Source organism: Hemitrygon akajei, chromosome 18, assembly GCF_048418815.1.
Source record: "Hemitrygon akajei chromosome 18, sHemAka1.3, whole genome shotgun sequence".
Lineage (NCBI taxonomy): Eukaryota > Metazoa > Chordata > Chondrichthyes > Myliobatiformes > Dasyatidae > Hemitrygon > Hemitrygon akajei.
The window spans coordinates 69185399-69210578 of NC_133141.1; the positions used below are offsets into that span (position 1 = coordinate 69185399).

General features: G+C 39.7%; 1 protein-coding gene across 1 annotated transcript in view; it reads right to left on the reverse strand.

The window, feature by feature from the left end:
* LOC140741506 (rho GTPase-activating protein 23-like) overlaps positions 1 to 25180 on the reverse strand; it is a 252070-nt gene that overhangs the window by 122742 nt on the left and 104148 nt on the right. The window contains 3 exon segments of the mRNA XM_073071782.1: positions 7913 to 9656; positions 12560 to 12658; positions 25020 to 25074. Of these exon segments, the coding sequence (XP_072927883.1) occupies positions 7913 to 9656; positions 12560 to 12658; positions 25020 to 25074 (1898 nt within the window).

Here is a 25180-nt window from a genome sequence, read left to right on the forward strand (position 1 = left end):
CATCACCTTTACTGAGTAGTTTGTGGAGACATTCCCAGACAGCTTTCAGATAAAGTTGAAATGAGTTATGGGAAGTGTGTGAAATAGACAAAGAGATACTGGTTGATGAATGTGGTTAACCATTACTCATATGAATGACATCAAGAGTATTTTTTTTCTGTTTGGCGCAGTTCAGGAGCAATGAAGGTGATTGTAGAATACATATACTGTAGGTGAAAGGTGAATAAAACAGTCTATTATGTTGGACAACAATAAAAAAAATCAATGGATTCCGCACACCTCTCTCATCTGTGTCATTCAGTTTCTCTTGGTCTCCACCTGTTCCCTCTACACCTCTCCTTTCTCTACAACTATAAACATACTTTGCTGCCTCTCCTCTTTCCCTTCCTCTCATGGTCCACTCTCCTCTCCTTCTTCTTCTGCCCTTTTCTATCATGTCTTAATGATAGGGGTCCGTGGCATAAACAAGGTTGGGAACCCCTGTAGAATCAGATGATTCTGTATTTTTTAATCAGTGAAAAACCTATCCAGAATATACACAGCATAATTTTTACTGAGGATACAAATTCAGATTTCACCTATTACATTGGTGGTGACCTGCCAGGATGGATTGTGTAATATTTCAGTGTGACTCACTGTTTTTTCCAGAGCTATGAAGACAGGGCTCATCTTGTGTTACCTTCACCATCTGAGAGATTACATTTCAGTAACCTGGTGATTAAGACAGTCTCCAATTTAAGAGCTTCCCATTAAAGTACAGTGCTTTTCTAAAGAAATGTAAGAGCCAGTATGTTGAAATATGCATCAGGGTACAAAGATAAGTGTTGGTAAAATGTTTTGTCAAATAAAACAGACTACTTCAGAAAATAAATCAGTCTGTCAGCGTGCCGCATACGATTATTAAACAGCTAAAAGCATGCCTTATGAGAATCCTGGATTGCAAAAGTCAACCAAACTCTTGTGTTGTCTGAGTAAGCCCAGTAAGCAGCAAAAATGAATTTTACCACAGCCAGCACAAGGAATTAAAACGGACAGAAATTAAAGTATGTAATAATATTTCAAATTATTGCAGTGCATCCCTGTGGCTTACTTAAGCCAAGCCAGATAAGATTGTTATTTGGTACCGGTGCCTGAATAAATAAAGCTAATTGGCCTCAAACTGAGCTCAAACATCCATTTAGAACAGAGATGAGGAAGAATTTCTTTAGCCAGAGGGTGGTCAATCTGTGAAATTTATTGCCACAGACGGCTGTGGAGGCCAACTCATTGGGAATATTTTAAGTGGAGATTGATAGGAATAATAAAGCAGTCGTTATGGAATGACAGAGTAGACTCAATGGGCTGAATGGCCCGATTTTGCTATGTCTTATGGTCCTATCACTTATTTTGCACCAGAAATGACTAAACTCTGAAGTGAATAGCTTTAATCATTTTTGCAAACTTTATTTCCAATTTCCAAAGTAACACACACAGAAAGCTGGAGGAACTCAGCATTTTGGCCTGATGAAGGGTCTCAGACTGAAACATCAACTCTTTACTCCTCTCCATAGATGCTGCCTGACCTGCTGAGTTCCTCCAGCATTTTGTGTGTGTTACTCAAGATTTCCAGCATCTGCAGAATCTCTTGTGTTTCCAATCTTCAGACTGGTGAAACAAACATGACACATCAATAAACACACACAAAATGCTGGTGGAACGCAGCAGGCCAGGCAGCATCTATAGGGAGAAGTACAGTTGGCGGTTCGGGCCAAGATCCTTCGTCAGGAGTCATGTTCTCAGTATTACTTTATTTTATTTATTATTTCGTTTTCGTGTGTTTGCACAATTTATCTTCTTCAGCCCATTTGTTTTGACAGTCTTTGTTATTTATAATATTTCATAAATTCTGTTGTTTTATTTTCCTGTAAATGCCTACAAGAAAATGAATCTCAAGGTAGTATATGTGAGATATATGTACTTTGATAACAAACTTACTTTGATGTTTCACTTTGCAAGAAAATGAATCTCAGGTAGAATATAGAAACTTATACGTACTTTGATGGGGTGTACGGGATGTCCAGGGAGGGGTAGTACCTCTGGTGAAGGGGCTTGTCGTGTCCATTCCGGGGCAGCTCACTCACCTTTGGTCCCCACCGGACACACAGCTCTCACCTGTGGTTTCAAGTAGCTATTTGCATGCGACAATGGCTACACCCCAGTGTATCGCATCGACAGGCGGGCTAAAACAGGCGAGGGTAGCTGGTGGACCTCATACCCTGGTGAGATAGGGACATGTCTGTCCTGGCATGTGAAGTTAGCACTGGTGGACTGGGTGGATGAGATCTACAGTGAGATCCAACGACCAGGGAGGCGGTTCTGCAACACTTCATGGAGAGCAAAGAGCTTGACGAGGCACAGAATAAGTCATGGTCGTCCACTGCAACCAAGGAAGACCCCAGTTGTGACAACTATTCATATCACTGGACCTGGACATCCAAGATGAACAGATGTCAAACTGCTCGTTCAAAGATAGAAGGCTGGAACTTCAAGCTACAATCTCAGACACTAGCACATACAACCCAGGTAATTTCAAAGTTCAAAGTAAATTTATTATCAAATTACGTATATGTCACCAAACACTACCCTGAGATTCATTTTCTGGCAGGCATTCACAGTAGAACAAAGAAATACAACAGAATCAATGAAAAACTACAAAAAAAAACAAAGACTGACAAACAAGCAATGTGCAAAAGAAGACAAACTCTGCAAATAAGAAAAATAAGTAAAACAAAACTGAAAACATGAGTTGCAATGTCTTTGAAAGTGAGCCCATAGATTGTGGAATCAATTCCGAGTTGGAATTCAGCTGAATGGACTGACTGAGGAATTCTGTTTTGGATCTGAAATTTAACTGAAGCTCAAATTCATTGGATTAATTTGGGAGGATATAGTCAGTAATATTCTAAATAGAACGTAGGACATAATACACCATAGAACAGGCCCGTTGGCTCATGGTGTTGTGCCTTTTAACCTACTCCAACATCAGTCTGGCATTTCCCTCTCACATAGCTCACAGAGAACATGCAGCAGCTGTGAAAGTAGAAGATGAACAACCACTAACCACAGTCATCACTTACACTTGCCAACACTGCACCAGAATATGTGGATCCCAGATCGGCCTCTACAACCAATAGACAAACCCCATAGGAAAACATCACACTCAACTCGAGTGATCACACGACTACATAGCCCTCCATTTTTCTACATTCCATGTGGCAGCCGGTGGTGTAGTGGCATCAACGTTCAACTTCAAGGAAGATGAACATGAGTTCGAATCCAGCCGGGTCCCAACCTAGGCAGCAGCAGTGTCTGTGTGGAAGAAAGGCCTGGCAATCTACTTCCATATCTTGCCACGAAAACCCTATGGGTAACTACACTCATAGGGTTGCCATGTGTCAATGGCACTCAATAACAGCAAGAGTCTCTTAAATATTCGTAGTAAGTTCAATGTTCAAAGTAAATTTATTATCAAAGTATATATATGTCACCATATACTATCCTGAGATTCATATTCTTTTTTAGGCATTCTCAGTAAATACAAGGAAAAACAATAGAATCACTGAAAATTGTATTTCAATAAAGAGACAACCAATCTGCAAATACAAAAGAAAACAAAATAATAATAATAAATAAGCAAGAAATATTAAGAATGAGTTGAAAAGTCCTTTAAAGTGAGTCCAAACATTGTCAGTAGGTCAGGTAGCATCTATAGAAATGAATAAACAGTTGACATTTTGGACTGAGATGATGGACGCTGCTTTCCTGTGACAGCACTCCATGTAGATGTGCTCAACGGTTTTCCCCATGATGGACTGGGCTGCATATAGTACTTTTAATGTATCTTAAATCCCACAACCCCCATCCCCATTTCCAATTTTTTTCAGGTATAATTGATCTATATTTTCTATATCTACAGACTCTTTCACTCAGAAAAAAAGTCAATTATTATACAATCTCCTATTTTATTGTCAGAATAAATCTATTTTTATTCATAGATATTGTAACACTGCAGCACTAACGCCTGGGAAAACACTGTCAATGCCCTTTGTTAAATGCACATTGGGAATTGCATTCTGCTGCTGATATTACCATAAATGGAAGTAATTCTAATACAGCATTACAGTCACAAAAGAATAGCTTTCATCAGCTTCTGTCACAGGAGTGCAGTTTTACTAAAGGACCCAAGGAGAACAACTTTGCCATTGACTCTGATACTGAGAATTTAACAAAGCAGAAAGCTTGGAGAATTATAGAAGGTAAAGTTAGAAAGGAAATGAGGGTGTTCAGATAGCATTGCAGATAATATCAAATAAAAACTGAAATGTTCTATAATTTCTTCAAGGGAACAAAGTGGTTGTAGACGGGTCATATTCTGCATGGAGGTCGATGACCAGTGGTGTGCCTCACGGATCTGTTCTGGGACCCCCTACTCTTTGTGATTTTTATAAATGACCTGGATGAGGAAGTGGAAGGATAGGTTAGTAAGTTTGCTGGTTGGGGGTGTTGTGGATCATGTGGAGGGCTGTCAGAGGTTATAGCAGGACATCGACAGGATGCAAAACTGGGCTGAGAAGTGGCAGATGGAGTTCAACCCAGATAAGTGTGAGGTGGTTCATTTAGATAGGTCAAATATGATCGCAGAATACAGTATTAATGGTAAGACACTTGGCAGTGTGGAGGATCAGAGGGATTTTGGGGTCCAAGTCCATTGGACACTCAAAGCTGCTGCGCAGGTTGACTCTGTGGTTAAGAAGGCATACGGTGCATTGGCCTTCATCAATCGTGGTATTGAGTTTAGGAGCCGAGAGGTAATGTTGCAACTATATAGGACCCTGGTCAGACCCCACTTGGAGTACTATGCTCAATTCTGGTCGCCTCACTACAGGAAGGATGTGGAAACCATAGAAAGGGTGCAGAGGAGATTTACAAGGATGTTGCCTGGATTGGGGAGCATGCCTTATGAGAATAGGTTGAGTGAACTCTGCCTTTTCTCCTTGGAGTGACGCAGGATGAGATGTACATCTGATAGAGGTGTACAAGATGATGAGAGGCATTGATTGTGTGGATAGTCAGAGGCTTTTTCCCAGGGCTGAAATGGCTCGCACGAAAGGACATAGTTTTAAGGTGCTTGAAAGTAGGTACAGAGGAGATGTCAGGGGTAAGTTTTTCACTCAGAGAGTGGTGAGTGCGTGGAATGGGCTGCCGGTGATGGTGGTGGAGACGGATACGATAGGGTCTTTTAAGAGACTCCTGGATAGGTACATGGAGCTTAGAAAAATAGAGGGCTATGGGTAACCGGAGGTAATTTCTAAGGTAAGGACATGTTCGGCACAGCTTTGTGGCCCAAAGGGCCTGTATTGTGCTGTAGATTTTCTATGTTTCTATGGAATAAGGATTAGAAAGTGAACCTCAATCAAAACCAAAATGACAACCTGAGAATTGAGACAGAAATCATTTGCAAAGCTCTAAACCGATATTGTAAGACCATAAGACATAGGAAAGGAATTAGGACATCTGGCCCATCAGGTCTTCTCTGACATTCAATCATGGCTAATTTACTTTCCCTCTCAATCCTAATTTCCTGCCTTCTCCCTGTAATTTTTGATGCTCTTATTAATTAACTATCAAAGTCTGCTTTAAACATACTCACTGACTTGACCTCCACAGCCGTCTGTGGCAATGAATCCACACATTCACCACCCTCTGGCTAAAGAAGTTCTTCTTCATCTCTGTTCTAAAAGGACGTCTATGTATTCCAAGGCTGTGCTCTCTGGTCCTAGATGCCCCCACTATTGGAAACATGCTCTCCACATCCACCCTATCTTCATTTGTTATGCGCCATGTCGTATGACGTTGGCAATCACAGTCTTTCCAAATTTTTGTACAGAACTGGATTGCCATTGCCTTCTTCTGGGCAGTGTCTTTACAAGACGGGTAACCCCAACCATTATCAATACTCTTCAGAGATTGTCTGCCTGGTGTCAGTGGTCACATAACCAGGACTTGTGATCTGCACCGGCTGCTCATACGACCGTCCACCACCTGCTCCCATGGTTTCATGTGACCCTGATCGGGGGGCTAAGCAGGTGCTACACCTTGCCCAAGGGTGACCTTAAGGCTAGCGGAGGGAAGGAGTGCCTTACACATCCTTTGCTAGAGATGTATCCCCACTGTACCTAGGTCTTTCAATATTCAACAGGTTTCAATAAGAATCCCTCTCATCTAAACTCCAATGAGTACAGGACCAGGACCATCAAATATAAGACCAAACTGGAGTACCAGTAGGAAAATGCAACTTTCACTTAGACAGCACTGGAGCTTTAAGGCACTTCCTGAATTGTTTCCAAGATCAAACATGGCTCAATCTATTGCACTCTCATCATTGCTTTTGAATAATATTCATATTTATTGCATATTTTGTAAATATTATATGATGGAATAATTCCCATCTTGAAGTCTATTTAATTCATTACAAGTTTCTTGCTGTTTGAACCAAAACTTATGAAGTGACTCCTGTACAACATTCACACTCAATTTTCAAAGTTTACTTTGGCTAGACTGAAACCATCCTGAGCATATTTGGACCTAGAAGTACTGGGTGCAGTTCTGGTCATCTCATTATGGGAAGGATATGGAAGCTTTAGAGAGGGTGCAGAGGAGAGTTACCAGGATGCTGCCTGGAAAGGAGGGTATGTCTTATGAAGATAGGTTGAGCGAGGTAAGGCTTTTGTCTTTGGAGTACAAGAGGTGTACTTGATAGAGGTGTAAAAGAAGAGTCATGGGGGGGTTTCCCAGGGTAGAAATGGCTAACACATAGGGGGAAAGTTATAAGATAATTGTAAGTATTTTACACAGAGAGTGGTGGGTGAATGGAATGCTAGAACTGAATATATTAGAGACATTTAAAAGACTCTCAGACAGGCACATGGATGAAGGAAATATGGAGGACTATGTAGGAGGGAAGGGTTAGATTGATCTTGGAGTAAATTAAAAGATTGGTACAACATCATTCTAAAATTTGCTGCATTGAGTCAGACAATTAAATTAAATATACTTGATCAAGTTAGGGTGTCAGGACAAAGAGGAGAAGGGCAATCAGTTGTCAGCAGGGGTGTGATTGAGTGGGGTAGGAGACTAGCTGCAGCCAGGTTATGGGAGATTGTGGATGAGTTAGGAATTGGGAAACTCACCCAAACAGAGTTACACTTCTAAAGTTAGAGATGCCTCATTGATAAAGCATGAGCATCGCTCACATGTTCACCAGCTTCTAAACGTGGTCAGAAATGCTCAAAGGCAGGATCTCAAAACACTGGCATCTTCTACAACATGATCTCACAGCACTCTGTGGTGTACATGATAATAAACTAATCTGAATCTGAATACATTACAGGTAAAGCCCTCCCAACCGTCGAGCTCATCTGCATGAAGCGCTGTCGCAAGAGCTGTCTCTTCTCGCTGCTGCCATCAGGAAGGAGGTACAGGAGCCTCAGAACTCACACCACCAGGTTCAGGAACAGTTATCACCCCTCAAACATCAGGCTTTTGAACCAACTTCACTTATCCCATCATTAAAATGCTCCCACAACCTATGGACTTATTTTCAAGGACTCTTCATCTCATGTTCTCGGTATTTATTGCTTATTTATGTATTATCATTACTTCTTTCTTTCTGTATTTGCACAATTTGTTGTCTTTTGAGCACTGGTTGTCCACCCAGTTGGTGCGGTCTTTCATTGATTCTATTATGGTTATTATATTTATTTATTCCCACAAGAAAATGAATCTCAGGGTTGTATATGGTGACACATATATACTTTGTTAATAAAATTTACTTTGAACTTTCCCCCAATTCACTTTTGGATGTTTTACATACCGATATATGGAATTGAAGCCAATGAGTCTTCTGGAGACTTTGTAGTTGTCCCTTCCAGTCTCACACTTGTCTGCTCCAAAGATGCACTATCTGATGCATAATCTGGTGGTGAAATTGCGGGTGCTGTTTCCAGTACATCTATACAAGCTGGGTGTCTGAGAGGCTGTGGCACTCTGCGGCCACTGGGAGGCTTCTGCCTCAAGAAGGCGGCTTTGTTTGCTTGTGGCATTTCTTGATCTTTTTGTACAATCCCCAAAGAAACCTCGCATTTGGAAATTTGGGAGACTCCAGACTTTATACTCGGAAATGGCTTAATGTCCTGTTGAAAGACTGTCTCCTTACCAGAGGTCTGCTTTGGGTACAAGCCGCCCTGCCGATCATGATTGGTCAGTCTTTGGTCTCGGACAACGGGCACATCAATTCTTTTGACTTGGCCGGGGGCACAGCGTTCAGTCTTGAGCTCGCTGGCAGTCACACCAGAAACAAACACTGACCTATCCGAAAGATGAGATACTTTACTTTGAGGAGCACTGGCAGTCTGTTGCCCTACACGTGCATTATCAGCTCTCTTCATAGAATGAGAGTGAGTAGCTTCATTTCTGCACTGCTGTTGAGAAGGTACAGATACTCTGGAGTTTGTGTTAGTATAAAATGCACTTCTATTGCTAGAGTTCTGATGACATGAATTCTTCTGACCATGATTTCCTGAAGAATAACCTGCCGGTCTATGCTGCCAAAAAATATGTTCCTGCCCACCAGACTTAGAAAAGCTTGCTGTACCAGACTTTGAATGTGTCCATACAAACCTGTCACCGCCTGTTGTAAAGGCATTATGTGTTAAATTCTCCAAAGATCGGTCACATTTTCCCAGATAATCTTCCGAACGAGTCCTGTAATTCCACGGCTCATCCATAGCTGCAAGTAAAGTGTCTTGGGAAGCACTGTGAGGCCAGTGTTTGTGTAATGAAGTCTCCTCAAGTCTGTCCTGAGAGTAACTCCTGTACTTGGGGGGCATGGCGGTGTAGCCCCGATCTTCAGACGAGCTTCGACGTGATATTCGTGTTGACTGCCAGCTGGGTGGGTTATACTGGTGTCTGCTTGTATTAATGCTGCCAAGTCGTTCCCATGATGTCCTAATATCGGAATGAAAATAGTCGTTGCTCACAGAACTAGTGTAACTTCTCTGGCCCATGTTGCTATTGGGACCTGAGTAAATATTATGGTTTGAGACGGACAAGAAAGGAGTTTGGTTAGACCGCCCCCTATACCAATCCTGCATAGGAGCTGAACCTGAACCATATTTATTGCTTATTGGACCCTGTACAACAGAATTTGAAGAAGACACAGTCATTTCTCTCACTAGAGCTGATCTTGGCTTTATTCCATATTGCACCTCCTCTACATGGTGCCTGGGGCTTGAATGGCTTATTCCAATCTCGGCCAACAGATCTGATGATCGTGCTCGGCCCCGCAGTTCATTCCACGTGCTGCCAGGGTGACTAGTTGTGGTGCTGATGTCCAGTGGTGAAGATGGATCAGAATAGAAACCCCTGTCTGAACATGAGCTGGCATTGTAATTCCTGTTGTCCACCAGCATTCCCCGAGATGAAGCAGTCAGCAAAGGCTCCTTGGTCTGTGCCGTAGGCAAATGTCTAGGGTAGCACACGGGTGGTGGCTCTGGTATGTGACGAGCGCTCCCAGAATAAGGATCGTTACCCTTCAAGTAAGCATCCTGAGAGTAAGCCTATAAATGAAAGAAAACAAACATGATTATGCTTTGAAAATGAATGACTGAGTAAATAGAAACTAATAATCTCATATTCCCAATTAAATCATGAAATAGTGTTTATTTTAAATAGTTAGATTATTAGAGACCATCAATAAAACTCATGTTAACAAAATAGTTAAGGTTAAAAATTCTCAGAACCTGATGCCACTGTATGTTCAAAGATTCAGTAAAATTAAGTTAAATATACAGAGTTAAACTCTCTAGAAATATAACTTAAAATAATTGAATAACAGATTATTAAGAATAGCAGCAGTGAAATGATCAGATAAAATCTTTCAAAATCTTATAGTTATGTTAATAGCTTCATAAACTTAATATGCAACATTACTATTTACTAAGGTAGAGGCATTCAATGCTAAGCCAATTACATTTTAACAATTCAGATCCATAAGACCATACGACATAGGAGCAGAACTAGGCCATTTGGCTTATCAAGTCTGCTCTGCCATTCCATCATGGCTGATCCATTTCCCTCTCAGCCCCAATCTCCTGCCTTCTTCCTGAATCTCTTCATGCCCTGACCAATCAAGAATCTATCAACCTCTACCTTAAATATACCCAATGACAGTCTCCACAGCCACAAGCCATATCTGACAACAAATTCCACAGATTCACCACTCTCTTGCTAAAGAAATTGCTCCTTAACTCTGTTCTAAATGGACGCCCCTCTATTCTGAGGCTGTGTTGTCTGGTCTTAGATTTCCCCACTACTGGAAACATTCTCTCCACATCTAGTCTATCAAGGCCTTTCAACATTCAATAGATTTCAATGAGATTCCCCAATTCTTTTGAATTCCACAGAGCCATCAAATGCTCCTCATATGATAAACTTTTCAATCCCGTTATAATTTTCGTGAACCTCCTTTGAACCCTCTCCAATGACCCACCGTGATTCTTCATCTGATAATATAGGACTCTTCTTTGATTAAACAGCTATAAGTTTTCAATTTTACTTTTCGTTTTCAAGAAAGAAAGATAAATAAAATACCATGTTCAACAAATACAAAATGCTGAGGGCACTCAGCAAGTCAGGCAGCACCTATGGAGGGAAATGAACAATTGACATTTCGGGCCAAGACCTTATGAAGGTTTATTGTGGCTCCCCTCTTACTCCTACGCTTCTCCTCATCTTCACCTCCTTCCGATGCCCCTCCTCCTTCCCTACCTCCCACGGTCTGCTGTCCTCTCCTATCAGATCCCTTCTTCACCCCACTACCTTTTGTACTTATCATCTCACAGCTTCTCACTTCATCCCCACAAACCTGGTCTCACCTATCACCTGCCAGTTTCTCGCTTCTTTAACCTTCCTCCACCCACTTAACTTCTCCCTCACCTGCTCTCACCTACCATCTGCCAGCCTGTGCTCCTTCCCCTCCACCCACGTTCTTATTCTGGCCTCTATGGACTTCTTTTCCAGTCCCGAAGAAGGGTCTTGGCCTGAAATGTAGACAGTTATTCCTCTCCATAAATGCTGCCTGACCAGCTGAGTTCCGCCTGTATTTTGTGTGTGTTGCTCAATATTTCCAGCATCTGCAGAATCTTGTATTTAAACTAGTGCGTTGCTTTCTCTCCGTAAGACCATAAAACGTAGGAGCAGAATTAGGACATTTGGCCCATCAAGTTTTCACCACCATTTCATCATGGTTGATTTATTTTCCCTCTGAACCCCATTCTTCTACCTTCTCTCCGTAACCTTTGATGCCCTTACTAATCGAGAACCTATAAACCTCCGCTTTAAGTACACCCAATAACTTGGCCTCCACAGATGTCTGTGGTAATGAATTCCACAGATTCACCACCCTCTGGCTAAAGAAATTCCTCCTCATCTCTGTTCTAAAGGGACGTCCTTCTATTCCAATCTCTCTACATCCACTCTATCTAGGCCTTTCAATATTCAATAAGTTTCAATGAGGTCCCCCCCCCACTCTTCTAAATGCCAGACACCCACCCCACTATAGAAAACATTCTCTTTCTCTCTCTCTCTTTGTTGATAATAACTGGTCTGCCTACCACAGGGGCCCACAGACTCTCAGGTTAATGGTAAGAGTCCATGGCATAAAAAAGTTTGGAACCCCTGGTCTAACATGACATTTTTTCTTTTCATCTTGAAATATTTCCAATAATTGAAAATTTCACCCAAAGGGATGAGAAAATATACTGCAATTATTAATTGTTACACATACAATTAAGTATGTTATTATTGAGGTTGAATAAATACTGTAAGGGTCTCCAACTAACCAAGTTGTTAGATGGTTAGATTTTGCCAACAAATAATTTACATGCACTGTTCTCACGCAAACTGAAGATTGGAAAGAAATAAGTGTTATAAGCTGTTGGAATGCAGATGTCAAAACCTGTCCCATTCACTGAATTGCAGTGTCAAATTAGTACATAAAGCCTTGCACTTTCCTCAGCCTTTATCCCCACTCTGCTTTAACTAGTGTAGCATCAGGTGATGCAGCACATATGGTCAAAAAGACCCCTTGTTAAGCCTTTGACATATGAAATGTTAAAGTAGCTGTTTCATATTCTGCATGTTTATTTCTTTACACCAGGGGTTCCCAACCTGGGATTCACGGACCCCTCAGTTAATGGTAGGGGACCATGGCATAAAAAAGGTTGGGAACCCATGTTTTACAGAAAATGTTGCCTGTTAAAGTATCAGTCTTTTGTTAGCTTTGCTAAATTAATAAATTTGACTAACAAAATGAATTAATTTCTTTGTGATGTGACTCTTCAGTTCTAGGTCGGGACACTTTGTGGAGGTGGATGGGTTGAGGAGAATGTGGGGGGACCTCTGGTAGTAAAGATGGAATGGAAAGCATTAGTTGTGATTAAGGGTTGTCTTGTCATCTCACCTCACAATGATCTATTGTCAGCTGAGCGTGGGATAGCACAGGGAATGAAGTCAGGCAGAAGTACATAGCTTGCTCGCCTGCCCTCCCCGCAGAAGGAGGCTACATAGAGGCAATGAGGAGGAGAAACAATGGGAAACAATTAAAGAAACCCCTGAAAAGTTTCTGAGGGTAGTTATTTTAAAATGTTCTCAATAGGGAGTCTCTCCATAGACTAGTCAGAAAATTGAACACAATCCAAATTACCGTGCTTGTTTTTCTCAAAGACATCCACGGTAAGAAAATGCATATTAAATTCCAGTGTACTGGGAAAAGTTGATTGACAAAGGGATATACTATACGTGCACCTATCCAAATCCTCAAAGATGGTAGTACAAGTAGATGAGGTGCTTTTAGAAGGCATACCAGATCCTTGCCTTTGTTGGCCCAGATAGAGCAGGAAGGTCATAAAATTATGTATCCTGCATTATCCACTTAGCAAAACAAATTAAGAGCTTTAAAGAAACAGTGAAAAATGAAACAAGCTCACTTTTCAAATTTTATTTGGAAATACAGCACAGTAACAGGCATTTCTACCCCAATAAGCCCCCCCCCCACCCCACTGCCAATAAATTAATTGGGACCAATTAATCTATTAACCCATACATTTTTGGAATGTAAGAGAAAACCAGAGCACCCAGAGAAAACCCACCAGGTTATGGAGAGAACATACAAACTCCTTACAGACGGCAGCAGCAGAATTGAACCTGGGTTGCTGATGCTGTAATGACCAGAAAATATAAGAGCAGAACTAGACCATTTGGCCTATCAAGTCTGCTCCGCCATCCATCATGTCTGATTTATTATCCTTCTTAACTCCATTCTCCTGCTTTTTCCCTGTAGCCTTTGACACTATCAACCTCCACTTTAAATATACCCAATAACAGTGTAACACTAACCATTACACTACCACGCTGCCCCACTTGCAATTATACAATATTAGGTTGCCACATATACAATGATATCAAATGATTCAATCACAGGAAGAATATGAAATTTTAAACAATTAATAAGAAAACAAAACTTTCACCATTTTCAAAAGGAAAATTACAGAATCAAACTTTGATTCTTGCATCCAAGTATAGTATTTAAAAATGTTTTGAGCTATCTGAAGCTAGGTAGACATTACATTTACACTTTGATAATATATCTCCTTTGACTTTGACATGTTGCAATGTGATTTATAATGTGATACATTTAATAATGGCAGCAGAGTGGAAGATATAAAATGTTCATTCAATCACTATCACTGAACTATTAAAATGGCAAAGGACAAAAGAAAAGAACCATGCCTTGAATGTGCAAAGTCAAAAATTGTGCTTTCATTATTTTCGCTGGGAATTTCTTCTGAACAATTTTTTACTGTATTTCAAATCCAGAAGAAAGATATTTGTACTGGACGTATAAGATTTACTGTGTCAGAAACCACAGTATGCCTTCAGAGTTTTTAAAAAATCCTCAATGGCTTGTACTGTCCTTGATCCTAAGCATGTGATCCATCCTCATCCTCATACATAGGAAAGGTACTTTTCCACACAAAGGTATGCCGCCCAGCAACCCCCCAATTTTAACCCTAATCACGGGACAATTTACATTGACCAATTAACCTTTGTCTTTGGACTGCAGAAGCCAGAGGAAACCGCTGCATCGCAGACAGAACGTACAAATTCCTTGCAGGCAGGGGCGGGGATTAAACCCAGGTTGCCTGTACCGTAAAGCGTTGTGCTAACCACTACGCTACCGCGCTGCCCCATGCTCTGTAACATTCTGTCAACACTCAGGAATAGAAGTGCACAAATCCGCTTGTCCTTCACAATTTGAAAATTGCATACCAATATAGAGAGCAAAATATTTACTAATTAGCCAAATTATATGTCTGTAAAATTTTTTTAAAAAATATACAACACACCACTAAATATTGTCCTTTCTTTACTTTTTGGAATTATTTTAAAAGCAAAAAAATGAGCTAATCACAAAATCATAATGATATTTATAGAATTAAATGGGGCTTTTTTTCTCCCAAAGACAGTTAATCAGAAGAGCACCAAATCACAAATAGTAAAAAGAAATAATAAAGAAATACAAAGGATTGGTAACCCATAGAAAAAATAGAATATGAATTTTTAAAATAATTTCATTTCAGATCTGCCATCCATATACCACTTTTCTTTAAAAGGGCAATCTCCTCCCAGGACTTGCCAAGTCCACTCCAAGTTTGGTAGCTTAGAAATATATATGAACTGCGAGCGGGGGGGTGCTTTGTGATCTTACTGCCCTCTAAGTAAAAGCATTTGCTATCTGTTCAACATCTCCCAACAGCCTTGTTTAACACTTGCTATAAAACCAATGGGGTATTGTCCAGCCATGGATTTCCCACTGTGTAAAACCACTTACAAATTATATTCCTTGTTTTAATATCACAATGCAAATTGTTGAGAATTGATCAAAAACTTGAAGAATTTTTTTAACCAAGTACTTTAGAACTACCTGAAACTAGCCCAGATGTTGATTCTATACAATTACAAAAAGTAGATGTTAATTATTATTTGGAACCTCTAGGAACAGTACATTAAGGGTCACAAAACAGTACCAAAGCAGCTCTGATTACCTTGGTTAATTTCTCTTCCTTTAAGTCAAACTTTCCAACTCTCGAAAACTGCTCTACAGCTCTTACAAAATCCCATCGTTAAATCAGATTTATAAACGGGTAAGTCGCCAGTCTCAGCTTGTCCCTGTTCAAGCTTATCTCCCTGCACTGTGAACGGACTAACAGCAGCTTCCTTTAGTGATCAGTCCATCAGAGATTTCCCAGAATTTGCAAATCGACGTCACATTTGGATAAATCTCTTGCAGCTACATGAGCACTTCATTGGCAGTTCACCACCTTGGCTACAAGACTGAAGTCACACCCTTGATTAATTATGTTAGATTTATTTAGAAAAAGTTGCTAGGAACTTTAAAAGTACAGTTAAATTCCAAATAGTGGCATGAGATTCATACACAACAGTTTCCCTTGATCAACACACACAAAATGCTGCAGGAAGTCAGTAGGCGAGGCACTATCTATGGAAAAGAATAAGTAGCCGATATTACAGGCTGAGACCCTTCATCAGTTTCCCCCAATCTCTACTTCAGACTTCTCATTTCAGAGAACATAGAACAGTACAGGCCTTTTGGCCCACAGTTGTACTAACCCTTTAACCAACTCGAAGATCAATTTAACCCTTCCCTCTCACATAACCCTTCATTTTTCTATGTGCCTATCTATGAGTCGTTTATATATTCCCAATGTATTTGCCTCTACCATCACCCCTGGCAGTGCATTCCACACACCTACCACTCATTGTGTAAGATAACCTACCTCTGACCTACCCCTTGTACAAAGTGCTTTTAGAATGTGGTCATATGAGTTTTTCTCAAAAACTTTACTGTGACCACCATATTTTCTCAGGATTAAAATGTTGATATGATGCACGGCTCACAGCCCAGCATAAGCTTCTTTCAGTTAGTTCTGACAAAGGGTTTCGGCATGAAACATTGACTGTACTCTTTTCCTAGATGCTGCCTGGCCTGCTGAGTTCCTCCAGCATTTTGTGTGTGTTGCTACGCTTAGCCTTCCCGATCAGAGCAGGTGATGGACAGTCGTATGAGCAGCTGGTACATATCACAAGTCCTGGTTACACGACCACTGATGCCAGGCAGACAATCTCTGAAGAGTATTGATAATGGCTGGGGTCACCCGTCTTGCAAAGACACTGCCCAGAAGAAGGCAATGGCAAATCACTTCTGTAGAAAAATTTGTCAAGAACAATCATGGTCATGGAAAGACCATGATTGCCAACGTCATATGACACGTCACATAATGATGATGATGAAGACTGGAGGAACATTCAGCTTTTCTGCATAAGACTCCAACAGGTTTAATATTAATCCTTTTACATTGTTCTTGTTGAGAAAGACAAGGCCAGTTGGCAGGAGCCCCAGGTCTGTGAATTTCTGCAAGTGCACTGGCGCAGATGAAAGCCCAGTGTCTGCATCCAAATCAGGGATGTGCTGGAGGCCGAAGAGTACAGGTGGTCTGTCTTGGGGTTAGAGGACTGACTGTTTATGTGCATAGCTTATTTTACTGTCATTGTTTTCTTACAGTTTTGTTGAGTTCTGTGCTTTTACGCCGAGCATCGTGGCATGTTATGTTGGCGCCAGAATGTGTGGCAACACTTTGCAGGCTGCCCCCAGCACACCCTTAGGTATATTGGTTGTTAATGCAAACAATGCATTTCACTGTATGTTTTGATGTATAGTACTGTGCAAAAGTCTTAGGCACATATATATAGCAACAACAAATTGCTGATGATATTAAACCTAATTCTGATTCTAACTTTGCATAGATTTTGCATGACATGCTGAGTTCCTTCAGCATTTTTTTATTAGTTTTTTTATACATTTTCTACATAGCTACAGATAAAAAACCCCAGATCAAAATGAATATTAATACAGTGCAAAAATAAACATACAATAATAATATGATACAAAGAAAGATAATTGAGAAAGCACCCAAACTGAAGACATGCAAAATTAGTATCCTCCCCAAGCCCCGCAACAAAAAAAAACTCCAGACCACCCACAACACAATATAGAGAATATAAATCAGGACAATCAAACCCCCAAAACTGTAAATACACTTAGCAACAGAAGATATTAATGCCTACTACCAACAAAAAAAAGGAGCTGAAAGCAAGGGACCGAAAAAAAACCTTAGTTAGGAGGAAGGTTATGAAAGTACTCAATAAAAGGTCCCCAGACCTTATGGAACTTTAAATCCGAATTAAGAACTGAATAATGAATTTTTTCAAGGTCTAAGCAGGCCATAATATCGTTAAGCCATTGAGCATGCGTGGGCGGGGCAACATCTCTCCATCTAAGGAGGATTAAACGTCTAGCCAGGAGAGAGGCAAAAGATAATATTCGACACTTAGTCGAACTCAGACGTAAATCTGTCTCACCCCAGAAACCAAACAAAGCAATTAAAGGGTTAGGTTCTAGGTGGTGATTCAGAATATGCGATAACGTTATGAAGACATCTTTCCAAAATTTCTCCAAGCTAGGACAAAGCCAGTACATATAAATGAGAGAGGCCTCGCCCCTTTTGCATTTATCACAAAGCGGACTGATGTTAGGGTAAAATCGAGATAATTTAGATTTAGACATATGGGCTCTATGAACAATCTTAAGCTGTAAAAGGCAATGGCGAGCACAAAGAGAGGTTGAATTAACCGATTTGAGAATCGAGTCCCAAGCCTCATCAGATAAGGAGGTATTTAAATCATGCTCCCATGCCATTTTAATTTTATCCACAGGGGCACGTCGTAAGGCTGCTAATTTATCACGAATAAATGATATTAAACCTTTACCTAGTGGATTAATAGAAAGAAATAAGTCCATAACATTTTTCTCAGGCATTTCAGGGAAGTTAGGAATTAAAGGTGTAATAAAGTGTCTAATTTGGAGATAACTGAAAAAATGAGCATTGGGCAGATTGAACTTAGCAGAGAGCTGTTGAAAAGAAGCGAAGCGATTATCAATAAAAAGATCTTCAAAATGTCTAATGCCCTTCCTATACCAATCATGGAATGCTGAGTCATACGTAGTAGGTAAAAAAAAGGTGATTGTGTAAGATAGGGCTAGAAAAGGAAAAACCATGGAAACCATAAAATTTCCTAAACTGAGCCCATATACGCAGAGTGTGTCTAACAAGAGGATTAACTATTAATCTGGACAAACTACTAGGGAATACAGAACCAAGAAGTGCAGAGATAGATAATTCTTTAGTGGAGCTCAACTCCATTGCCACCCAATTAGGGCACTCGGGTTGGCCGTGGAAGAAAGACCAAAAGGTAGCACAACGTATATTGGCTGCCCAATAATATAAACGAAAGTTAGGTAAAGCCATGCCACCCTCTTTTTTAGATTTTTGGAGATAACCTTTATTAATTCTAGAGCACTTATTCTTCCACAGATATGACAAAATAATAGAGTCTAAGGAATCAAAAAAAGATTTAGGAATAAAAATTGGGATTGATTGAAATAAATATAAAAGTTTAGGGAGAACATACATTTTAACAACATTAATACGACCTACCAAAGACATAGAAAGAGGTGACCATTGTAACAGACTCTGTTTAATAGTATATGAAAGATTGGCAAAATTTTCACGAAAGAGATCTTTAAACTTCCCAAGATAAGTAAGTAAATTGATTATGAACTACTTTAAAAGGGAGATCACGAAATGTTAATTCTTGTGCTTCTTTATTGATTGGGAAAAGTTCGCTCTTATGTAAATTAAGTTTATATCCAGAGAGCTGGCCAAACTGGTCAAGAAGTGAAAACATTGGAGGTAAGGATGTAGACGGATTTGAAAGAAAAAGTAATAAGTCATCGGCATAAAGAGAAACTTTATGCTCAACACCCCCTCTCCAAATCCCGGTCAGTTCAGGACAATTTCGAAATGCTATCGCCAAGGGTTCTATAGCCAAATCAAAGAGAAAGGGACTTAAAGGGCATCCCTGACGGGTGCCACGTTTGAGGTTAAATAACTAGGATTTCTGGAAATTAGTTAAAACAGAGGCAGTAGGACACAAATACAGCAATTTGATCCAAGAGATAAAACTTTGACCGAAGTCAAATTTTTCTAAAACTGCAAAAAGGTAGTTCCACTCTATACGATCAAATGCTTTCTCCGCATCGAGGAAAATAACACATTCAGGAATCCCAGTTGGAGGTGAATATAAAATGTTAAATAGGCGTCGCATGTTAAAAAAAGGAGACGGTTTTTAATAAAACCAGTTTGGTCATCGGAAATAATAGAGGGAATAACAGTTTCTAATCTATAAGCCAAGACTTTGGTCAAGATTTTAACATCAACATTAAGCAAAGAGATCGGCCTATACGAGGAACACTCTGTTGGGTCTTTACCCTTTTTATTAAAAGAATAATAGATGCCTCATTAAAGGAGGGTGGCAATTGGCCACACCTAAACGAGTCAGATAATACTGAGAGTAACTGAGGAGAGAGAAGTGAAGAGAATGATTTATAAAATTCTACGGGGAACCCATCAGGTCCAGGTGATTTCCCTGAGGACAATGCAGAAATTGCAAAAGATATTTCTTCTGATGATATAGGCGCATTAAGTTTGGCTTTAAAATCAGATGAAAGCAAAGGAATATTCAGATTATTTTAAAAATGGTCAACAGAGATATTGTCATTCAAAGATTCAGAGGAATAAAGTCGAGAGTAGAAATTTTTAAATGCGTCATTGATTTCTAGGTGATCCGATGTAAGGTCACCATTCTCCTTCCGGATCTTTGTAATATGTTGTTTGGCTTTGGAACGCCTCAACTGATTGGCTAGAAATTTACCAGATTTGTCGCCATGGATATAAAAGCGACTCTTACTTTCAAGAAGTTGGCGTTCGACAGGTTGAGTAGACAGGAGGTTAAATTTAGCTTGAAGTTCTACACGCTTCTTGTATAGTTCAGGGTTCTTAGTTTGAGCATACAGTTGATCCAAATCTTCAATCTGATTAATGAGGTCTAATCGATCTGCACAGGATTTTCTATTAAGATTTGCTGTATAGGAGATTATTTGGCCCCTCAAATATGCTTTCATGGCATCCCAGACAATCTGGGATGACACTTCAGGTAATGTATTGGTGTTAAAATAAAAGGTTATCTGATCCTTAATAAATTTTAGAGAATCATCATCTGATAATAAAGTCGAATCAAACCGCCAGTGTTTATTCCTCTGAGGGAGACCAGGAAAATTTAAAGACAGAGTAATTGGGGCATGGTCAGAAATCAGTATACTCTGATAATCACAAGAATAGACAAATGGAATGAGTTGATTATCGAGTAAGAAGTAGTCAATTCTAGTAAAGGTATGGTGAACATGTGAAAAAAAAGAATAATCTCTCTCAGTAGGATGAAGGAAACGCCATATATCAGAGATACCATAATTAGAGAGAAACGATTGAATAGCTAAGGCAGATTTAGTAGGTGGTCTAGTAACAGAGGACGATCGATCCAAATTAGGATCTAACCAACAATTGAAATCACCACCCAGTATAAGAGAGTATGAGTTTAAGTCTGGTAGTGAGGAGAAAAAACGTTCAAAAAAATTAACATCATCGAAATTGGGGGCATACAGGTTTGCTAGTACAACTTTAGTATTATATAGTTTACCAAAAACAATAATAAAACGGCCATTTGTATCAGATATCTTATTATGAAGTTCAAAAGGAATATTTGAATTAATAAGGATGGAGACCCCCCAGCTTTAGCGGCAAAGGATGAATGAAAATGCTGACCCGCCCACTTTGACAAAAGCCGGGAGTTATCAAAACAACGAATATGAGTTTCTTGAAGGAAAGCAATGTCAGCTTTGAGTTGTTTGATATGTGAGAAGACCTTCCTTCTTTTAACAGGGTGATTCAATCCCTTTACATTCCAGCTCACAAATTTAAGTGTATTAACCATTATCAATTGTCAGTGCGCAGAAGGCAGCAGGCATATAAAAAGTCAAGCAGTACAATAACAGTCTGGGAGCAAAAATGTAAACATAGATTCGTAGAATCAAAACAGAAACATGTCCTGAGTAACAAAGGAAAGCAAAGGAAACAGTGAGTAGTGTTGGAACTGGAGAACCCGCCCCATCCTCGCAACCCAAAACTAGACAGCTACCAAAAAAAGCAGCTAGCTCTACCAAAAAAATTAACCCAAGTATGACTTCCAGTTCTGTGTCGTTAACAACAGTTCTGTATAGATACTATAGCAAATGGTAGCTAGTTTATGCACTAGAAAACATAATAACAAATAGGAACAACTTCAACATAAGTATAAGACTTAATACAAAGAAAATCAAAAGAAAACCAAAACTAACCTACCCGCAAAAAATTATAAAAGATTAAAAGAAAAAAAAGGGGAGGGAGAAAAGGGGGAAATTGTAGATTCGAAGAGAGTCCTTATCAACCATTTACAGAAAAAAAAGGGAGCAAAACTTAAACTATGAATCAACCAACAGGGAGGCCTTCAATAAAAACTCCAAACCTCCAAAACAAGTTAAAGTTGCTTGTAGATCTCTATAGATAAAGTTATACAAGAATAAAATGGATTACACACGTACAATCTAAACGTCCGCAGGGGAACATTAAACTCGGATTATCTATTTAGAAAAAACGCACCAAGTCCAGGGAGAGATTGTCTACAGCCCTTAGAATTTCAATAAATAATGTCTGAATTATTCAAGAAAAGTCTGAGTCAGGAAAAAATAGCCTTACTACGAGAAGTACTTATCCACCATTTTAGGAGGTCAGACCGGGTTCCTAATGAGACGGGCTGGCCGGAAGACTTCCAACAAATGCCGCAACATCCTTCACTGATTTAAACCACTTATATTCTCCAGTAGTAAGCGTAATTCGCAGGTCGGCCGGATTGCGAAGAGAGGGTCTAAAACCACGATCAAAAAGCACTTTCATTACACCTTTAAACTTAGCGCGCATCTTCAGAATGTGGGGGGCAAAATCCTCCACAAAACGAATGACTGTATTTTGAAACGCAGAAGTACCTCTGCGGCGTGCCTCCATAATCAAACGGTTTTTCACCTGGTATTGATGAAAGCACAAAATTACCGGCTGTGGGCGGGAACCCAGATTTGCACGGGGAACATAGATCCTGTGTGCCCTTTCAAGCTCAGGTGGAGTCGGAAGAAATTCTTTCCCAAAAATCTCACAGAGAAAATCGGAAAAAAATTCCACGGGAGAGCCCTGTTCGGTGGCCTCTGGCAAACCAAGAATTTGTAGATTACAACGTCTGCTACGGTTTTCAAGATCCACCATTTTGGAAAAAAGTTTACAGTTCTTTTCCTCTAGGCTGGAGCATAGAGTCTCGAGATAAAGAACACGGCGTTTTAAATCTTCAGAAGTTGAGTCGATGCGAGATAAATGTTCAGCATGTTCGTCCACTCTAGCGTTGATCCGATCCAATTTGGCATCCAGCTGGTTGAAATAAGTTCTAAGTTCCTTTAAAATATCTTGTTGATGCTGTTCCAACGCAGCGAGAATGTCAACTGGCAAAGTCGTAGAAATTTCTTTTTTCCCGGTTTTAGCACTTTTGCTAGACATTATAAGATAGATGTGTTCGCAGGCAAGTAAAAGAAACCCAATAAAATACCTAACTAAGGTTTAAGTATGGAGACATGTAGTGCAAAGTTAGGAAGAATGACAGAACAAAAGTTTGAAGCAGCTAAGCAGTCGCCACCTTACCGGAAGTCCTCCCTTCAGCATTTTGTTTATGTTGCTCTTGTGTTTGGGGACTTGTTGAAATCGTGTTGAGATGATTTGGAAAGTACCCAAGTAGAAATCACTTGCAGGACATTCCTGCAGTTACATGGCAAACTGTGCATGAAATTACAACTTCAAAAATTCAGAGGAGAGCAATTTAACAAAAATTCTGGACAAAAAGAGGAAAAATTGGTAGAGAGCCTGAATGAATAATTCAAGTCTGATGGGACTTGATTGATTATGTTCAGTTCAGGTCAGGCTAGGTGTGTATTCTGATGAAACTGTTGTATTCAGATTGGGTTTTCAATAAATTATACCGAAAATATGAGATGTAGAGTCCTTGAAAATGAGTTCATAGCTTGTGGAATCAGTTCAGAATTGAGGTGAGTGAAGTTATCCACACTGGCTCAGGAACCTAATGGTTAAAGGGTAATAACTGTTCCTGAACCTGGTGGTGTGGGAGCTAAAGCTGCAGATCCTCCTTCCTGATGGCAGCCTTGTTTAATACTCTGTGAGGTTAGAGTAATTTGCTTAATATTGCTACATGTGAATACTGCGTTTGAGATTGCTACATTGCGGATTCCGGTTAATTGGGCCATCAGTTAATCGGGGCAGCCGTTTATTTGTGACAACTCTTAAAGAACAAGAACTAATCAAAAATATTGCTGGAATTCCCTTCGTTTAGTTGGGACACAATGCCACTTAATTGAGCAGGAAACTGTTGCCGAACAGGTTATAACTAGCCTCAATCGCACACACTTGGGTGGTTGTTAGATTACACTGTGCTTGAAGTGAACAGTTTTTAAATAGTGTGGCTGCGTGTATTTGTGTTCAAAAAGCAGTGATTTTTCCCACTGATAGTTGGCAAGGAGTAAGTAGTAAGACAATTCAGAACTGTTTAGCTCACTGTGATTTCAAGAATTCAGGCTTGGCAATGCCAGAAATGAAAATGAAATGATTTCACTACTTCGTCGTCGATGACCTTGTGTCTGCACTGATTTTGCTCATTGCGTACACTAGATGAATTCCTCCTGCAATTACACAGTTTTATAGTGTATTGGCAGTAGTTATTGGCAATGTTCTAATTTGTTCTGTATTTCATCTAAATCTGTAATTTGTTACATAGTTTGTCTTATAAATACCTTTTAACTATTTCCATGAAATTTTGGCTAATTGGAACAGCTGCTAAATTGGCCAAAATGTGATTAACCAGAATCCACTCTATTGACAACTATGGTTGGGTCAAGTGTATAAATAAATTATAATTCTTTGGGTGTTGGTCAGGTTCAGATTGTCTGTAGTCAACTTGGAATCTTGGGAGGCAGTATGACACTTCCAACTCTGTCAGTAAGAATGGATTGAATGACATTCTATTAGAATGCTGGGAGATACCTTTAGCTTGGCAGCACAGAGAACACAAAACAACTTAGAAAATTAAAATGTTTATGGTTTGTCTGAGACCACAGTGAAACTCGATGTCAAGTTCAAACATGCATAAGGAAGTGAGTCTAGACCTGTAGTATATTGTGCTACATATCTGAACAAGCAATTGGAGACATCTATTTTGTATATCTGTTCTAAACCTTGACCTAAAGCCATGTGAAAATATTTATTTGCAATTTAAAGCACAATTCATCAGAATCGCATCTAGCAAAATGCCACCAGGTACATCTAAATTTATATTGAATAAGTTGGTTTACCATTGCGGACATGTCTGCCTACCAGAAATGAGATGATATCTTTTTGTCTGCAATTTTCTGAAAAAATGAGGTAAGGAAACAGAGTCCTCTACAGGTACATTTGTAAGATTCAAAAACGATCTGAAAGGAAGCCAAGTTTCACTGACTGAAGCTTTAGTTGCACACACATTAACAGTGCCTTATGTGAACTCAACACCCTCGCTGGTATAAAACACTTTGGATGATATCCAAATACCAGTACTCTAATATACTTGTTTTTCATTTCAAGGGTTTAACATCACCACCAGCAACAGATTCTCTACCAGTTACTCTGGGTTAATTCTAATTAATTAAAATTAATTCCATTTACTTAGTTCAGGTCAAAAAGAATAGTTAAGCGATTGTAACTTACCACCTGCAAAATGTCCTCATCTTTGGGCATAACTGAGAGTTCCAATACATCCTCACTAAATAAGAGAAGATAACAGAGCAAAGTTTCATGTAAATACTTACACAAAATGTCATTAATAACATTTTCTCATTCAATCTATAGAATTATCTTATAAAAATTAT